Source organism: Hyperolius riggenbachi, chromosome 2, assembly GCF_040937935.1.
Source record: "Hyperolius riggenbachi isolate aHypRig1 chromosome 2, aHypRig1.pri, whole genome shotgun sequence".
Taxonomy (NCBI): Eukaryota; Metazoa; Chordata; class Amphibia; order Anura; family Hyperoliidae; genus Hyperolius; species Hyperolius riggenbachi.
This window is the reverse complement of record NC_090647.1, coordinates 194,656,779-194,675,291: the sequence shown is the minus strand read 5'-3', so window position 1 is coordinate 194,675,291 and position 18,513 is coordinate 194,656,779. Positions and strand designations below refer to the sequence as shown.

The 18,513-nt window shown below is 41.1% G+C and overlaps 1 protein-coding gene across 3 annotated transcripts in view; it reads left to right on the top strand.

Annotated features, from left to right (window-relative positions):
- Nucleotides 1-16,645, top strand: part of UGGT2 (UDP-glucose glycoprotein glucosyltransferase 2) — a 379,277-nt gene extending 362,632 nt beyond the window's left edge. For 2 of the 3 annotated variants that reach the window (XM_068267932.1, XM_068267930.1), the window contains 2 exons: nt 12,344-12,488; nt 14,812-16,645. In XM_068267932.1, coding sequence (XP_068124033.1) covers nt 12,344-12,488; nt 14,812-14,834 — 168 coding nt within the window. In that variant the 3' untranslated portion in view covers nt 14,835-16,645. Of the gene's footprint in view, nt 1-1,009; nt 1,232-12,343; nt 12,489-14,811 lie in introns of those variants that run through there. The other variant, XM_068267931.1, reaches the window with a different exon arrangement.
- The last annotated feature ends 1,868 nt before the right edge of the window (nt 16,646-18,513 follow it).

Here is an 18,513-nt window from a genome sequence, read left to right as displayed (position 1 = left end):
TTTGTGTAGCAGATTTCATATATTGTTACTGAACAGCTTCTGTAACAAAAACGCCCAGAAAACTGCTCTGCTCTAGCGTTTTTCAGAGCGGTTTGAGCTTTTCCTATACTTTACATTGAGGCAGAAACGCATCTGCAACCGCAAAAATGCTGCAGGAGCCACGTTTGCGGTTTGCTAAAAACCTCAACTGCTGGTGTGCACAATCCCATTGAGGTACATTAGCCAAGTGTTTTCGCAAGCAGCAGCGTTTTTGAAAACACTACCAAAAATGCTTGGTGTGCACCAGGCATTACAGCAGGAATTGTCAGCTTTGGGAGACACAACAACAAAATGGTGGAGACTTCTGAAGCCCAATTCTCAGAGATTTCTTGGTTGAAACTTAAATCTGCAGATCTGGAAGATAGAAGTAAACTCTATAAATACATACAGGGTGCCTTTCTCTATAGTTTCCTTCTGTCCTGTGCAAGAGTTCAGGTCCCCTTTAAAGCAGAATGTAATTACCTATGATTCCTTCTCCTTAACACTTTTAATGCACCCCTTCAGGTCATACTTTGAAGGCACAGTTATCATTTAAATCTTAAATGAAATCTGCTATATTGCTTTAAATGAGTTGGCTGTTGACATTTTCCCTTTTCCCCAAGTGGCCTTCCCTTGCTCAGTCTTGAAACATAGATCACGGCATATAACCAAATCACTTGTGATAATGTATGACCATTCTTCAGTCTTTGCCCGCTGTATTCACTTGAACAGTTCTGACAGTAGGAATTTTTCAGTGGGAATCGACTCGGCCAACTCTGGAATAAGTCATGACCTTGTATTAAGCATAGGTCTATAGACAGAAATTGACCCTGTATCTCTTTGTGCATTACAGAGCCTTATTATGAATACATTTAGCTTGGCTGTATATTGTTTCAGGACATTTTTGCTCTGTACAGTAAGCTAAATGTTCCATCCGGTTAACTGTATTTCAGAGCCCATATATCTTTCTGACATTTTGCTTTCTTTACAGTGTTAGGAAATTGGTTCCTCTTTGTTTTCAGTTCTTAATCGAATGCGGCAGCTTGTTGTTCTACCTGTGCCTAAAGGGATCAAGTCTAATAAGCCATGGGAAAGATCTTATCCGTACGCTTGGAATTCTCAATCCATGGCAAATGTGTTGAGAGAGAATGAAGAGAAAATGTACAGCACACCGCCTGGGAGCATGTCTTATTCTGTAAATGCTCAATTTGTACAAGTCAATAAACTATTCTGTAATCTGTCAAGGGCTAGAAAGTAGAGCTGCTTTATTGCCTGGGGTGGTCAGAGGGAAATTTGACAGCTATTCAAACAGCACCTTAAAGATCTTGACAGCCTCTGGCATAATATATTGATATAAAGAGATATTTGCAATCATATAAGCGGTCAGGTTACAATTGCAGTTTATTGTACTTTGTACCACTCTGAAGAGAAATGGGATTTTACAGTGGGATTTCATAAGACGCACAGTTTACATCTCTGCCTGTAATTCTGTGATGCTGGGCATACACGGGGAGTTTATCCTTATCAATCGAGCCGCTGATGGCTCGATTGAAAATTTCCAACGTGTCCAATCACCGCGGCGGATCGATTCCGCGCTCAATCCCCGCGGGCGGACAATGCAAAAAAACGAACAGCTGATAAGAAGTGCCCGCGGGGACGAGAGGGAATCGATCCGGGCAGCCGCGGGGGGACTCGCCAGCATCGAGCCGCTGGCTCGATTCCGGTGCATTATCTTACCGTGTATTCCCAGCATTATCGTATTGGTTAGATGCTCTCTCCCTGGTATTTAGGGGAACTGATTTCTCAAAAGTAAAAAAATATAAAGCGATTATGTTACATGTGTATGTGTAGCACACTACATCTTCAATTCACTAAAACCTGTTCAGTAAACATTACATGTTCAGTGATTTAAAAAAAAAAATTTTTGAGTAATCACTAGGATTTCCACACATGCGGTAAAAGTTCGGAAATTTACCAAAAACCGCATGACTATTCACAAGGGGTTTTACCTCATGCAGTATTTCATTTGGTATTTTAAGGAATCGTGCAGTTTTTCATTCAGTATATGATTAATTATTGCAATGCAAGGGAAATGGATCAAAGATTTGATACAGAAGGCATTCTTTTTTTATTATACTGGCTAGTAAAGTACAAATTCGAGGTGCATAAAATTAACATAATATTTGTATCAACTCAAAACCATTAGTATCTTATTGACCATTTTTTCAACAACTACATAATAATATTGGGAAATTTGGGAAATAGGTTTTTATTATTAACTTTTCTTATTTTTCCAGACTAATTTAATTACATTTAACTTCTTCTCTGCTCTGTTTCCTCCCTTCTATAACCTTCTGAATGGCTGTTTGTTATTTTTGGACAGCTCCAGGTTGGAGGTAAATTTACAACATCTAAAACTAAAATTTCTCAGTCATTTTAGTTTTTCATGTGGTAACAGCCTTCGTGAATTGACATTTCACAAAATGTTCCGTACAATCAGTTGTTTTCTGCTTTTACCGCATGTGGTAATGCTTAGTGGATTAAAGCCTATCTGTGTGTTTGGAATAAAAATCCAATGTGATCAAGAAAAAAAGATAACCATGATTATTTCTTTAGATGTGCCAAAGGAATTTCACACAATGGAAGTTTTTTTTTTGTTTTGTTTTCAACTCAAAGCTTTATTGGAAGTGCAAACCATACCAAAAATACACAATGAGAAATAGAACCAATAATGAAAAAAAATAAGGCATATTTTAACATAAACATTAAATCTAACTGGAATAAAATATTCTCTAATATAAAAACCGTTGAAATATGCAGCAGTTAGAGACACTGCGTTGAAGTAGCTACACGTTGGTATCATGTCCCAACCAGCTTGCAATAAGATGTTTCCTCAGGTATCTCCACAGGGTTTTTGGGGTTGTCAGATAGATGGCTCCATGATGCACATATTTTGGGAGTGTCCAAAGGAGGTTGGTTTGTGGTCACAGGTGGGTTCTCTCTTAAGCAAGTTATGTGAAAAACAAATTAGGTTGGATTCTATGCAAGCTTTACTGCTAGCTCCTAATCCTCTGGTACCGAAAATTTGGAAAAGCGTATACTTTGTGTTGTTGTGCTCGGGGTTTGGGTAATTGCATGCTCCTGCAAACAAACAGATCTTAATTTCAATAAGGTTCTCTCAAGGGTGGACAGCATCATGTTAACCGATTTTATTTTTCATACAATGTTTGATACTATGGAGAAATTTCATCTACACTGTGATGACTGGCATTCCCAAAGAACCAATATGCAATCTTCATAGTTTACTTTGCTGTTCTGTACTTTGTTACATAATATTTGGTTTATTTAAGATAGACATTATGGAAGATTTCTATTTCTGCACTTTTGCTGAATACTTCTTTTGTAGCCCTTTCATTATCTACATTCTGGAATAATGTTACTGTACTTTTTGATATTTTTATATGCTCAATAAAACTTTAGTGAAAGAAGTAAAAAAAAAAAAAAAAAAATTAAATGTAACACTTTATTATAAAGTGCTGCCCATAATTATTCATACCTCTGGCAAATTTTGACTTAAAGTTACTTTTATTCAACCAATTAATTGAGGGGAAATGATATCCCAAAAGATAATAAGACTATGTACAAGAGGCATTATTGTGGAAAAAAAAAATATTTATCAGCTTTTTATTACATTTGAGCAATAAGTGTCCAGTCCAAAATTATTCATACCCTTCACAAACTGTCACAGTCTGTGAGAAAATCCAAAGTTCCATACCATTCCAAATAGTCCAAGCTGTTCTAAAGCCTCCTAGTTATGGTGGCCATACATGGTACAATTAAAACGTTCGATTATCCCGTTTCTTCGATCTAAATGATCGAATCGAATGAAAGTTGAAAATATTTTTTTTTCGATCAAGAAATTCGAACGATTATCCTGTTTTTTTTTAAAAAAAATCAGATCGGACATGCTGGAAAAATCTTTATATTCGATCTAACGGAATAATCGAACTAAATTATCTAATCGGAAAAAAATGAAAAATTGTACCATGTATGGCCACCTTTACCCTGATTAATTGGGAGCAGCTGTTTTAATCAAGGCAACAGGTGATAAACAGCAGTTCTCTGCAGTTTGTTTGTGGACAGTCATGGCTAAGACAAACGAGCTCCGTGAGGACCTGCGGCTGTGCATTGTGGCTGCTCACAAAACAGGAAAGGCCATTTCTAAATGTTTTTCAAGTTCCAGTGGCTACAGTGCATGTTCCACACTGGAAAATCTCAGAGGACGTGGTTGGAAGCCGAAAGTGACACCTGTGCTGGCCAGGAGATAGTGAGAGAGGTGAAAAAGAATCCAAGGATCACCACCAAGGCCATCCTGGTGAATCTGGGCTCTGCTGGTGGCAATGTCTCAAGACAGACAACCCAACAGACACTGCTGGGTTCCACGGATTCAGACCAAGGAGGATGCCACTTCTCCAGATAAGTCACACAAAAGCTTGCTTGGCCCTTGCAAATGCTCATCTGGACAAAGAAGACGACTTCTGGTCTACTGTGTTGTGGTCAGATGAAACAAAAATTGAATTGTTTGGTCACAATGATGTTTCCTTCATTTGCCGTAAAAAAATAGAAGCCTTCAACCCAAAGAACACCATCCCCACTGTCAAACATGGTGGTGGGAACCTAATTCTTTAGTGTTTTTTTTCAGCCAATGGACCAGGGAACCTAATCACAGTAAACAGCACCATGAAAAAAGAGCAATACATGAGGATTCTCAACGACAACATCAGGCAGTCTGCAGAGAAACTTGGAGTGGACATTTCAGCATGGCAATGACCCAAAACACACAGCAAAAGTGGTGAAGAAATGGTTAGTAGACAATGTTTTGGAGTGGCCCAGCCAGAGTCCTGACTTAAATCCAACTGAGAATCTGTGGAGGGAGCTAAAGATCAGGGTGATAGCAAGAAGACCCTCCAACCTGAAAAATTTGGCGCTCATTGCTAAAGATGAATGGGCAAAAATACCTGTGGAGACATGTAAAAAGCTGGTCTGCAATTATAGGAAGCGTTTCATTGCTGAAATAGCCAATAAAGGCTTTTTTGCATATGGGCGATTTATATTGATAAGCAAGAAGTTTTAAATCAGGATGATACCATTTATTGGCTAACTAAAAATGAATAAAAATAAGCAAGCTTTCGGCCTTGCAGCCTTCGTCTCGCTTATATCCTGTTAGTTTGCAGGCTGGTGGTACAGACAGCTTATATACATGCAACATCAAAAGGGAAAACAGATATTTTTTCAAGCATAAATACATGTCATTAAGATGCCTTAATTCAAACAGACCATCTGAATGGGGTTAGAGGTTATTAGCTAAGATAAGGATCCTTGTTTACGCCATGCTCAGAGACCTGGGATTAGGATTGACCCAGAGGAAACGTAAATTCTTAGTTAACAAGTTCAGCTAGAATGGCTGAGAAAGTTTAAATATCAGTCTCATACCAATATAAAAAATTGTTGTCCTTATTCAAACCGTTCTGCACAGCTTTGAACCAATTTATAAATTTTGTTTCTGCTATTAATCGATCATTTGACGTTTTGAAGCCACCCTTCAGGGCAGTGACACGAAGATCATCCATGCTGTGTCCGTTGGACCGAAAGTGTGTAGCAACTGGGAGTCCAGATTTGGTATCATTAATAGTGTGCCTGTGTCCATTCATACGTTTGCGCAGAGTTTGTCCAGTTTCTCCCACGTACAGAACATTGGGGCATTTAGCACACATGATCAGATATACCAGATTGGTGGAACCACAGGAAAATGTACCTTGTACTCTGTACTCCTGTTGTGAACCTGGTATCGTTACCCTGTCAGTGGAGTAAATGTGTCTGCAGGTCCCACATATTTTTTGTCGGCAGGGTGATGTTACGTTTTGTTGAGGCCTATTCAAAGAACTCCTGACAATCATCTGTTTTAGATTGTGTGGTTGCCGATATGACAAGAGGGGAGGTTTAGGGAATATCTTTCTCAGTCTGTGATCCTTGTGTAAAATGGGATGAAGTTCCTTAGCAATCCTCCTTAAGATTTCCAGGTGTGGGTTGTAGGTGACAACCAAAGGGACACGTTCCTCTTTCTGGTTTTGCTTATATTTCAGGAGTTCAGTCCTGGGGATGATGCTGGCTTTCCTGATTTGGGCCTCAGCCATAGGAGGACTGTAACCTTGTTTAATGAAAGTGTTCTTAAGGCGATCCAGGTACTTGTCTCTGTCCATCCTGTCAGAACAAATCCGGTTGTACCTTATAGCTTGGCTGTAAATTATAGAGTTCTTAATGTGCTTGGGATGAAAACTGTCATATCTTAGGTATGTGGGACGGTCTGTAGGTTTGCGATACACAGAGGTTTGTATGTTGTTACCCCTGATGTATATGGTGATGTCCAGAAAGTTAATCTCTGTGTGAGAGTAGGTAAGTTTCAATTTGATTGTAGGATGGAAGGCATTGAAGTTCCTGTGGAACTGGAGAAGATCATCCTCACTTGCGGACCAGATGATTAAAATATCATCAATGAAGCGGAAGTAGGCCATGGGTTTTATGCCACATGCATTGAGGTATTCCTCTTCGATTTTGGCCATGAATAGATTTGCATACTGTGGTGCGAATCGCAAACCCATTGCCACGCCCATCTGCTGTAAATAGAGGTCCTGTCGAAAAGTGAGATAATTATGAGTGAGAATGTATTTGATCAGTCCAGCAATAGGCTTTACAGGTATGCCCTGACCCTGAAGATATTTACGGCAGGCTGCAATACCATCATCATGGGGAATGTTCGTGTACAGGGACTCCACGTCCATCGTGGCCAGTATGGTTCCCTCAGGTACTGGGCCGATGGCTGTCAGTTTGTTCAGGAGGTGGGTGGTATCCTGTAAGTAGCTGGGCCTTTTACAGACAAGAGGATTCAAGATGTTTTCCAGCCACCCTGAGATGTTCTCTGTAAAAGTTCTGCTCCCTGAGATTATGGGCCTGCCTAGGTTTCCCTCTTTGTGGATCTTGGGAAGCATGTAAAAGCAGGCTGTTCTAGGTTCTTCAGGGATAAGGGTCCTTACATGTTGTCTGATGTTTGCAGGCAATCTGTTAACCATCCTTTTGAGTGCCATCCTGTAGCCTTTTGTGGGGTCCCCCTGTAATTTGGCATAGTGGGCGGTGTTGGATAATTGTCTTCTACTTATATTGATAAGACACAGAACATTTATATCATGCTTTTCTCCTGGTGGACTCAAAGCGCCAGAGCTGCAGCCTCTAGGATGCGCTCTATAGACAATAGCAGTGTTAGGGAGTCTACCCCAAAGACTCCTTACTGAATAGGTGCAGGCTTACTGAACAGGAAGAGCCGAGATTTGAACCCAGTTTTCCTGTGTCAAAGCCAACGCCCTTAATCAGTACACTATAAAGTAAAGTAATAGGCTACATGACCAACCAGAAATATACAATGTGCAATAGAAGATATGCGCAGCTATCAAAATATGCTACTAAAATCATGACTGCAAATGATCTTGGATCATCCATACTGAATACAGAAGCCATACCACTAAGTATCTCGCCCAGTGCAATCAGGCTAATCTATGTACAGCAGTCCAGCTAAACCAAGGGCCCCAGACCTTATCAAATGCACCCTGGCACCTTTGTAGACAGTAGGTAATGGAATGATCGTTTAGCCTTTACTGAAATAAAGGAAGCACTTAACCTCCCTCCCTGTGATGCTCTATTCATATATTTTCAGATTTGGTATGCCATGTTCAATAATATTTACCCTAATGCAGCATGGTCCATCTCTAAATGCAGTAAGAGCATATTTAAAATGGGTATAGTCCATGTTTGATTCCGATGAATGAACACACAGGTGTGCTGGGGATGAGGAGAGTTGCCCTTTCCCTGAACACTACGTTGTGTGTACTTGGCAGACAACCATGAAGATCCCTCAGTTTTTGCTGCAGAAATGATTTCCTTTGCACTGGGCCTGTTTCTCTAAGTGGGTCGCTTAATAACGTACTCATAGGAAGGTAGTGCATGCACACTACAGTGACCCGTGTAAGTATGACAAATCATGGAATTGATGTTTTGTCAAATATTCACACAGCTCAACCAAATTCTTCTAGTGTTTTGTTTCACTGAGTGATCAATTATCTTTCTTGAAGCATTCAAACAGGACACAACATAATTGCTCAATAAATATTTCACTGCAGAACTTTATTATGCTGTCTGCTGAGAACTTGCTTTGCAACAGAATGCGCTGCTGTGTTTTTCATAAGTAGCTTCAAACCTTTATAAATAGTTATGGTGTTATCGATAAATCCACAGTAAGGGCCCTTTTCCACTAGCAATTGCTAGCGTTCGCGCTAAACGATATCGATTGCGATTCAGCAAAAGTTAAAACTTTCCTGGCGATTTCCTGACGTTTTCGATTGCGCTTTTGCTATGCTATACACTGCATAGCAAAATTGCGGCAAAAATCGTTCCGCATCGCGATTTAGTAAAAAACGAATCACGGTAGTGAAAATTACCTACCATGATTCCCATGTTATTTAAACCGTAGCAATTTTAAAATCGCTAGCGATTTGCGATTTTGCGATTCAGCAAACGCTCTAGTGGAAAAGGGCCCTAAGTCCTACTGGTCATACTGCATAGGTTTGTTTGTTCTTTTGTGAAATAGGGAAAATCATAGCTATTATTTAATCATTTTTCTGTTTATGCATTAACCATTTAACGGCATTATAACTTATTAAAACGTCATGTATTACCTTGTTAATGGCAACATGACGTTTTAATACGTCGCGCATTCCCGCCACTGCTCCGCACGTGTGCGCGCCGCACACGTGCAGTCCTCTAACCAATCGCAATGCCTGGAGTGAATGGACGTGACCGCGAACAGCGGCCGCATCCATTCATGAAACAGGAAGCCGTCACATTGTATTTAAATGTAAAAAAAAAAAAAAGATTGAACACCTACATACCTAACCAATACTAATAAAATGAATAACTTGCATTACCAAAGCCCCCCAATAAAAAAAATAAAAAAAACTCATAAAAAAAAATCAGTTAAAAAAAAAATACATAAATTGTTGCTTTAGGGGCTCAGCTTTTTTTATCTATATTTTATGATGGGAAATTACTTTTACTTTACTACATAGGGGCTTGTAATTGTGGACCAGACAAAAGAAAAACAAAACAGAAAAATAACACCTATATTTCAAAATAATCTATTGTCGCCGTACATTGTGATAGGGACATAATTTAAACGGTTTAATAATCGTGACAACTGGGCAAATAAAATGTGTCTGTTTGATACACAGGAGAACATTTAATTTTAAAACTATAGAGGCCGAAAACTGAGAAATAATATTTTTTTTTCCATTATTTTCTTATTTTTCCCTTAACCACTTGAGGACCCACCCTTTACCCCCCCTTAAGGACCAGCACTGTTTTAGGTGATCTGTGCTGGGTGGGCTCTGCAGCCCCCAGCACAGATCAAAGGGCACTCAGAGCGATCAGATCGCCCCTCTTTTTTCCCCACTAGGGGGATGATGTGCAGGGGGGGTCTGATCGCTCCTCCTGGCTGGCATTTTGCGGGGGGGGGGCACCTCAAAGCCCCCCTCCGCGGCGAAATCCTCCCCCTCCCTCTCCTACCTGCCACCCCCGGGAGATCTGGGCTGCACAGGACGCTATCCGTCCTGTGCAGCCAGTGACAGGACGTCCCGTGACATGGCGGCGATCCCCGGCCGCTGATTGGCCGGGGATCGCCGATCTGCCTTACGGCGCTGCTGCGCAGCAGCGCCGTACAAAGGTAAACAAAGCGGATTATTTCCGCTTGTGTTTACATTTAGCCTGCGAGCCGCCATCGGCGGCCCGCAGGCTATTCACGGAGCCCCCCGCCGTGAATTGACAGGAAGCAGCCGCTCGTACGAGCGGCTGCTTCCTGATTAATTAGGCTGCAGCTGGCGACGCAATACTGCGTCGCTGGTCCTGCAGCTGCCACTTTGCCGACGCACGGTATAAGCGTGCGGTCGGCAAGTGGTTAAAACACATTTAGAATAAAATAATTCTTAGCAAAATGTACTACCCACAGAAAGCCTAAATGGTGGCGAAAAAAACAAGGTATACATCATTTTATTGTGATAAGTAGTAATAAAGTTATTAGGGAATAAAATTGAGGAGCACTGACAGGTGAAAATTGCTCTGGTCCGTTAGGGTAAAAACCCTTGAGGGTGAACTGGTTAATAAGGTTTTAAGAAAAGAAAAAACACAGCTAAAAATCTTTCCGTTTAGGATCACATAAACCTATAAAGTGATATGTCTTACTACCGTTATATATAGTGACAGAGCTTAGACTATAAGCTTGTATAGTTCTTTCCCATTGTATCTTGGTATCAATGAATCCTCGTTGTTGCCCACAATTTATGTGTACATTGTAGGATGTACAGCTATGTATTATATTCTATACAGTCTGTAGTTTCTCCATGCTATTTGTTTGCAATAATGGCTTTTTTTCTTTTCAGTGCCTTGGCTGTATACAAATCAGTAGTAATAACTTGCAAAAGGGTTCATTCATACTACCGTATGTGCTGTGCAGGGGTGTTGCTAGGATCCAGGGCTTTTTTGGGCACTACAGCTGGAAAATGGGTGTGGCCATGCACAAGAATATGGGTGTGGTCATAGGTGGAGCCAAATATACATGAAATTAACAGTGGTCTAAGTAGGCCTGCCTAGCAAAATGTTGGATGAAGCCCCCTCTCCATTAATACAAAATACAGCATATCACATAAACAGGCAGTGTCACTTAAACATAACTAAGGGCTCTTTCACATCAGACAACGCGAACAGGAGCCGTTCTCCTGCACGCGTTGTCTGCCTGCGGCGTGTCGTCGGGTATCTGCGGTGCGACGCAATCAGCAGCGGTAGCTGGTAATTAAACCGCCGGCTCGCGGGTGCGTTGGAGGAAAAACTGCGCCCGGGTGCGTAGGAACCGCAACGCATCGAAACGCAGCGTCGAGTGTGAAAGGTAAAATGAAAGTCTATGGACTTTCATCTTACCTTGGTTAACGCAAACGGCTTCCGTTTGCGTTAACGCAGAAAGTCTGCCCTAATGTGAAAGAGCCCTAAGCAGAGTTACCTGGCTTCTGTGCTGCCAGTACTGGCTTTCTGCTGGGCAGGCTGGCCCATCGCCAGGTTATCTGGCAGTTCCCCCCCTAGCATTCCCTGACCTTCTAGTGGACTCCCACCCAAGCTTCCACAGGCCTCTCATTCAGGCGCCACAACACCACAACTGCAATTTAATGTCTGAAGAATCGGGTACGGTAATTTGAAGCTGCAAAACATGCGTTAGGCTGCTTGTTGTATACATATATTAATGTGACCTGCCGTATTTTTCAGCATATAAGACACTCTGGAATATAAGATGCACCTAGGTTTAGAGGGCAAAAACCAGGGAAAAAGAAATATATATACTAAACATAGTGTGTCCATGTCCTCCACTGTGTCCTCCTTTGCCCTCTGTGTGTCCCTGTCTTCCATTGTGTCCCACTGTTTCCCCTTTTGTTCCTGTGTTGTCCTCTAGTCCCCCTGTTTCAGCCAGTTTCACCTTATCCAGCAGCTCCCACGGCGAGCACAGACCTCTCATCTCAGTTGCTATTCCTCTAGTGCCGGCTTCTGCTGATCACGTCATCAGCAGAAGCCGTCACTAGGGAGAGCAGGAGAGAAGAGGTCTGCACTCACCGCTAGAATCGCTGGATTAAGTGAGCCATGCTGCCGCTAATTGTTTTTTACACACGGAGCAGAGGAGACCGGGAGGGACCGCAGGAGCACATGGGGACGTCGGGTCGGTTCGTATCTCTGTCTTTGAAATATAAGATGCAGGGACTTTTTCTCCCCATTTTTGGGGAGAAAAAGTACATCTTATATTCTGAAAAATGCGGTATATACTTCTTTATACTGATGTCAACACAACCATCTACTAAGATTTTTGTAATAAATGTTATGTTTTATATATACCGTACTATTGAAATACGTATGGGCTTTAAAACCTTGCAGTTTTTGTTTTTCTTCAGTATATTGTAGCATTGTTTTAAGGGTTGCCATCTAAATACATTATACATATAGTAATGTAGTATCTATGCCTTGATGCATGATGTAAAATTATGTATGTCTTAAATTATATATATCTATTACAAGTCTTACATACTGTATGCTATCAAACACTGTGGCCAAATTGGGTAAATAATGCCATTTAATCTATAATACCATTTTCCTTGCCTCATCTTGTGGTTTTCCTTTTGTTGTGCCACAGTGTAATAATCCAAAAACTAAAGAGCCAAAACTGACAGCAGCTGCACGCATTGTGCCAGAGTGGGCAGACTATGACAACGAGATCAGGCAACTTCTAAAAAGGGTAGATGAGCAGAAGAAGAATGACACGCGGGCATCTGCAAGTGGTAAGAGCCTGAATGACAGTAATACTCATATAAGCTCTCGCTATTTCAGTTTAATAACCTCTTCTGTATTTCATGATTGGCACTTTCAAAAATCAATTATTAAGTGGAGGGGAATACTAAAAGAATTCTATTTTTAAATAATGGCAGGTGTAGCAAAAATATAATGAGTCAAATTCAATAGCATTAACACATTTTACATTAAATACAATAGTACTAATGCCTCACAAAATTATATATTTATAAAATTAGCACATCCAGATATGCTATTAACAAATGCAAATTTTAGTTACTGATTAGAATATGAATACAAAATAGCTTCCTTTATCTCTTAAAGGAGAAATGTCAAATAAGCCCTTTCCAATCCCCAGTCTCTAAAACAATAATTTCTGTACAGACATGGGCAAATTGCTATTGCACAATACTGAAAAGGCCCCTTATTCCTCTTGAAAAGTGATTAAATAAACATAAATTGTCCCACGTATACCTGCATGCCACTGACCTGTCCTAGATGACAGGTGTCAAACTCCAGGCCTGGAGGGCCAGATCCATGCCAGTGTTTAGGATGGACTGAGAAAGAGAGAAATGTCTTCTACCTGATGGCCCACACCTTTCCTGATTCACACCCATCAATTCATTTGAGCTGTGTCAAAAATGTGTGAGGACCTCGGCCCTCGAAGGATCGGTTTGACATCTAGCAGCTAGATTAAGCATTGCTTATACACAAAGTTCATCAGGTGGACATCTGTGAGCCCTGATTTTAACCCTATTGAACATCTATAGAAAGATCTTAACCATGCAGCATGGAACAGGCACCATTAAACCTGTAGCTGGAGCAGTTTAATTGTCTGCAATGATTCCCTGCATAGGATGTGGAAAAATAGTGTGTGTGTGTGTGTGTGTGTACATCTAATTTACAAGGGTCAACAGACTTTGAATACTATGAACAGTTTGTGCAGGAAGCTCTCGTACTACATGGAGGTGGTAAAATTGGCCAAACAAAGTTGTATATGTGTACACACCCTAAAGCCTGGTACGCATCCAATTTTAATTGGCCAATAGCTGTCCAATTTTACCATCTGCATGTAGATGCAGGTTTTGAATACTATGACCAGATTTTATAGAAAAACTCTCATACTACATAGAAGTGGTAAAATTAGCCAATCAAAATTGGATGTGTGTACTAGGCTGTAGGCCCCCATTTGCTTTGCCCCTGTCATTTTGATTTGTGTGATTTGAAATATTCTGTTGATTAAAAACTTTAACACAAAGTCTGAGTCTTGTTAAATATGGATTAAACATTTATGAGTGCCAATTGCTTTTGACTGTTTCAAATTATTTTAGAGACTGATGTTGGTTCTACTTTTCCATGGAGGAGTCCTGTCAAATTTGGCCATGCCTGTAGGTCAGAGAATAAGACTTCCTATTCAGTGCCTTCTGAGGGACAGTACAGGGATTCCAAGCAATAGTTGTAATGTCCTTTACCATAGTCTGTACTTTTATTGATGATCAAAAATTCTCATAGCTTTATACTGCAAGCAGTCAAACTGTCATTATATTAGAAAAAGAAGGAATCCTGGATAAAAGTCAGATTTTTATTAGGCAGAATGGACAGTCAGCAAAAATACAGCTCACGCGAACTGTCCAGACTGTTGTCATTATATTAGATTCCGGCTTACAGCTGATGATTTATTGATTGATTATCAGTCAGGTAATGATTATTTTCCTGATCTAAAGCCACATGTAATAGCACGTACTAGCCTCAAGGCTAAAACTTTGGCGGTACACAATTTACACGTTAGTATGTTTTCCAAATGTGGAATGAAATACAAGCAACCTTTGTGAGTACAAAAAAAAACACTTATTAGTAGAACTTATTTACTTACCAAGGTTTTCACAAACAGTCATATAATGCCTTTTCCCCTGGAAAAGGTTTTTCAACTCAAACTCCAGGTACCCAAAATTGCTCCAACTCTGAGTCCTTGATACCGACTTCACAGCTTTTGTATGTGTTATTGTAGAAACACATGTGGTACCCCAATGGTAATCCCCTCTGGCGTTAGGACCAGCAGTGCTACCTGCACATTGCAAATATACCCATTTTGTACAGGCCTATTGGACTTAAGCTTGAGAGATTAGGTATGCATCAGTAGCCCTTTAGACTTACACATTCTGTGAGACTTTCTGTGCTTACCTTGCTCTGGAAATTAAGCTTTGCCTTTTTTGTTATTCTTTTCTGCTGGTAAATAAAATGTGCTCCAACAAGACATTCGCTCAGCACTGTCTGGTTCGCATAATTTCCACTGTCTTTATTTTATTTCTGCAGACTTGAAACATGATGAACTATAAAGCAACAGGAGAATGCTTGAAATACCAGTTACTTCATTTTTCTGGACATGAAACCAACATACTGAACTGCTGCCTCAGGAAGCACATCCCTGAAACAAATTTTCATATCACTTTTTCTTTTTTTACATTGATATGTATATATTGGGGATTCCATGTACTGTAATAAGGAAATTGAAGCCTTGTTGTCCTAGGCACATACCTGCCTTCATCATTCCTGCTTTATTTTCTGGACTAGAATATATAAAGGTAGCTTCCTTCTACCATAAAACCCTTTGTGTTCATGTATTGACTGAACTTTGTCACTCTCTGCTTAGGCTTTATAGTGTACCTGTAGACTGTGTCATAGATCAGATGCATAACAGAGAAAGATTTCCTCCAACACTGAAGGCTTATCTGCAAAGGAATCTCTCCTCCTCTACCTCACTGACCTTACTGGAGTGTGCTCTGATAATTATGTGCAGAATCCCACCACAATCCTGCCAGTAACCATGACACCGGAGATGAACAGCGATATACAGTAGTACACCGGAGGTTAGTCAGAGGCGGTTAACGACAGTGTGTGCAAAAATATAGTATATAGGCTGTGAGTCAGTAATGCTTCGATGCGCTACATGGAGCAGTCCTGTGATGTTATTTCTGGGCAGCTGTAAATCAGGTATGTGTATTCTTCAAGGTAATATTCATTTCTTCTCAGGCTAGGGCCATTCCTTCCACCCCCTGACTCAGTCTTTGTACTGTAAATCTATTTTTGTATAGATTGCTTTTTCTTTTTGTAAAAAAAAAAAAATCATGAGTCTACTAGACATATTTTACAACCTGTGCTGATGTACAATGTAAAGGTGTGTTTTTGAAGCTGAAATTATCTTTCAGAGGTTCAGGGATTACTTTACACTTTCTTTACAGTGGGCTAATACAACAAAAACAATATGTATAGAAAATGTTAGCTCTGACTAAATTATGTAAATCTCATTCAGGTTAATTAAACATTTTCTCCACATCGCATCGGATATAACAAAGCTGAGGTTATTTTCTTCAAGTGGGAGTCAGCAAGGACAAGCAAGGGCATGCATTTTTCTCCTAGGTCATATTTTCACACCTTATCGATAAAATAACTGTAATCCACAAGCAAGAAGATAGTTTTGAGTTTTTCACCACTTTTTGGTAGTTTTCCAATTGCAGCGCTAAAAAGTTATTTTAAACAGATGAACAAATATCTCCTAGGAGAAAAAAAATGAACTGGATTAAGGCCTAAATATTTGACTGTTCTTGTTTATTTGTCATGTTTCCAGAGAAAAATAAAGCAGTTTTAACGAGACATTTTCTTTTTCTATTGTCGAAAATGTTTTACCACTAAGCTGCTTATTTAGTCCAGTTGAATTGGAGGAATTACCAGATGTTTATATGTGTGGATACTAATTAATTCAGGAACCAGGAAGCCTGGCTTCTCACTGTAGTACTGCTGGGGGACATCAGTGTCTGCCTGTTGGCAAGGGATTAGGGAAAGGGGCACCACAGTGCACTCTGCACTGTATATTTTTACAGAGGGGACACCAGTGGATGCAGTAGGAGTGAAGGAGGAAATCACAGGAAAAGTCACCTTGGTTTATGATTAAGTCAACCCTTTTTACCTGTTCTCTATTCCTCAGTTAATGTTATATTTGTGCATATACATGACACTTTTCAGAACCTCAGAAGGAGTGTCTGTTCTCCATGGTGTGAAGGGAGACTGTGCACTGAAGAGTTTGCTCTCTTATTTAGGTCATATGTCAATGGATGTGTTGCTGGCCTGTAAGAGTACAGTTGTGTTCAAAATTATTCAACCCCCACTGAAATTGAGTGTTTTAGCCAGTTTGACATTGATTTAATTGTAAACAAGATGACTGAAATGATCAAAATCAAAGAGGCACTTGTATGTCAGACAAATATAACATTTATAATGATATAACCACAAATGTCTTTTCTGTGCTCCCATCATTATCAGTTTTGTTCAACCCCCAAGTGACATTCATTCTTAGTACAACATACTTTTCCAGTTATAACAGCTTTTAAACATGAAGCATAGCTTGACACAAGTGCCTTGCAGCGATCTACGGGTATCTTAGCTCATTCTGCATGGGCAAAAGCCTCCAGGTCAGTCACATTCTTAAGCATGCGCACTGCAACTGCTTTCTTTAGGTCCCACCAGTTTTTCTCAATCGGATTTAAGTCTGGTGACTGCGATGGCCACTCTAAAATGTTCCAGCCTTTAATTTGCAACCATGCTCTAGTGGACTTTGAGGTATGCTTGGGATCATTGTCCTGTTGAAAGGTCCAGTGTCTCCCAAGCCTCAGGTTTGCGACGGACTGCATCACATTTTCACCCAATATCTCCTGGTACTGAAGAGAATTCATGGTACCTTGCACACGCTGAATCTTCCCTGTACCTGCAGAAGCAAAACAGCCCCAAAGCATGATTGACCCCCCACCATGCTTCACAGTAGGCAAGGTGTTCTTTTCTTCATAGGCCTTGTTCTTCCTCCTCCAAACATAGCATTGATCCATGGGCCCGAACAATTTTAATTTTGTTTTATCAGTCCACAGAACACTACCACAGATCTGCATATCTGACAATCATCTGAAGATCCATCCTGGTGGATCTGATCTGCAGATGAATGTCTGTTAACCACTTGAGGACCCACCCTTTACCCCCCCTTAAGGACCAGCGCTGTTTTAGCTGATCTGTGCTGGGTGGGCTCTGCAGCCCCCAGCACAGATCAGAGTGCAGGCAGAGTGACCAGATCGCCCCCCTTTTTTCCCCACTAGGGGGATGATGTGCTGGGGGGGTCTGATCGCTCCTGCCTGCCGGGTGTTGCAGGGGGGGGGCACCTCAAAGCCCCCCTCCGCTGCGAAATCCCCCCCCTCCCTCTCCTACCTGGCCCCCCCTGGTGAACCGGGCTGCACAGGACGCTATCCGTCCTGTGCAGCCAGTGACAGGCTGTCCCCTGTCACATGGCGGCGATCCCCGGCCGCTGATTGGCCAGGGATCGCCGATCTGCCTTACGGCGCTGCTGCGCAGCAGCGCCGTACAATGTAAACAAAGCGGATTATTTCCGCTTGTGTTTACATTTAGCCTGCGAGCCTCCATCGGCGGCCCGCAGGCTATTCACGGAGCCCCCCGCCGTGAATTGACAGGAAGCATCCGCTCGCGCGAGCGGCTGCTTCCTGAGTAATCAGCCTGCAGCTGGCGACGCAATACTGCGTCGCTGGTCCTGCAGCTGCCACTTTGCCGACGCACGGTATAAGCGTGCGGTCGGTAAGTGGTTAAACAAGGTTTGTATGAGGATCTGCAGATATCATAGACTGAATGCATTTTGCAGGAACAGATCTTTTGCAGATACTGATCTTTTAAATGTGTGCAGCATCTTGCAAAGGTTTTTATCTGATGGGGAGTTCAGCTCAATAGAATAGACTGTGTATAGTATGGCTCTCATACTACATGGAATGGGGTAAAATTGGTCTGATCTTGCCTTTTCCAAAGACTTTTATCTCAAGTGTGTATGTAGCCATAGTCTATGATATCTGCAGATTTCAATACACACCTTGTTCAAGAGACATTCATCTGCAGATCTGACAAACATTTGAAGATCCATCCTGGAGGATCTGATCTGTAGATGAATGTCTGTCAAACAAGGTGTGTATT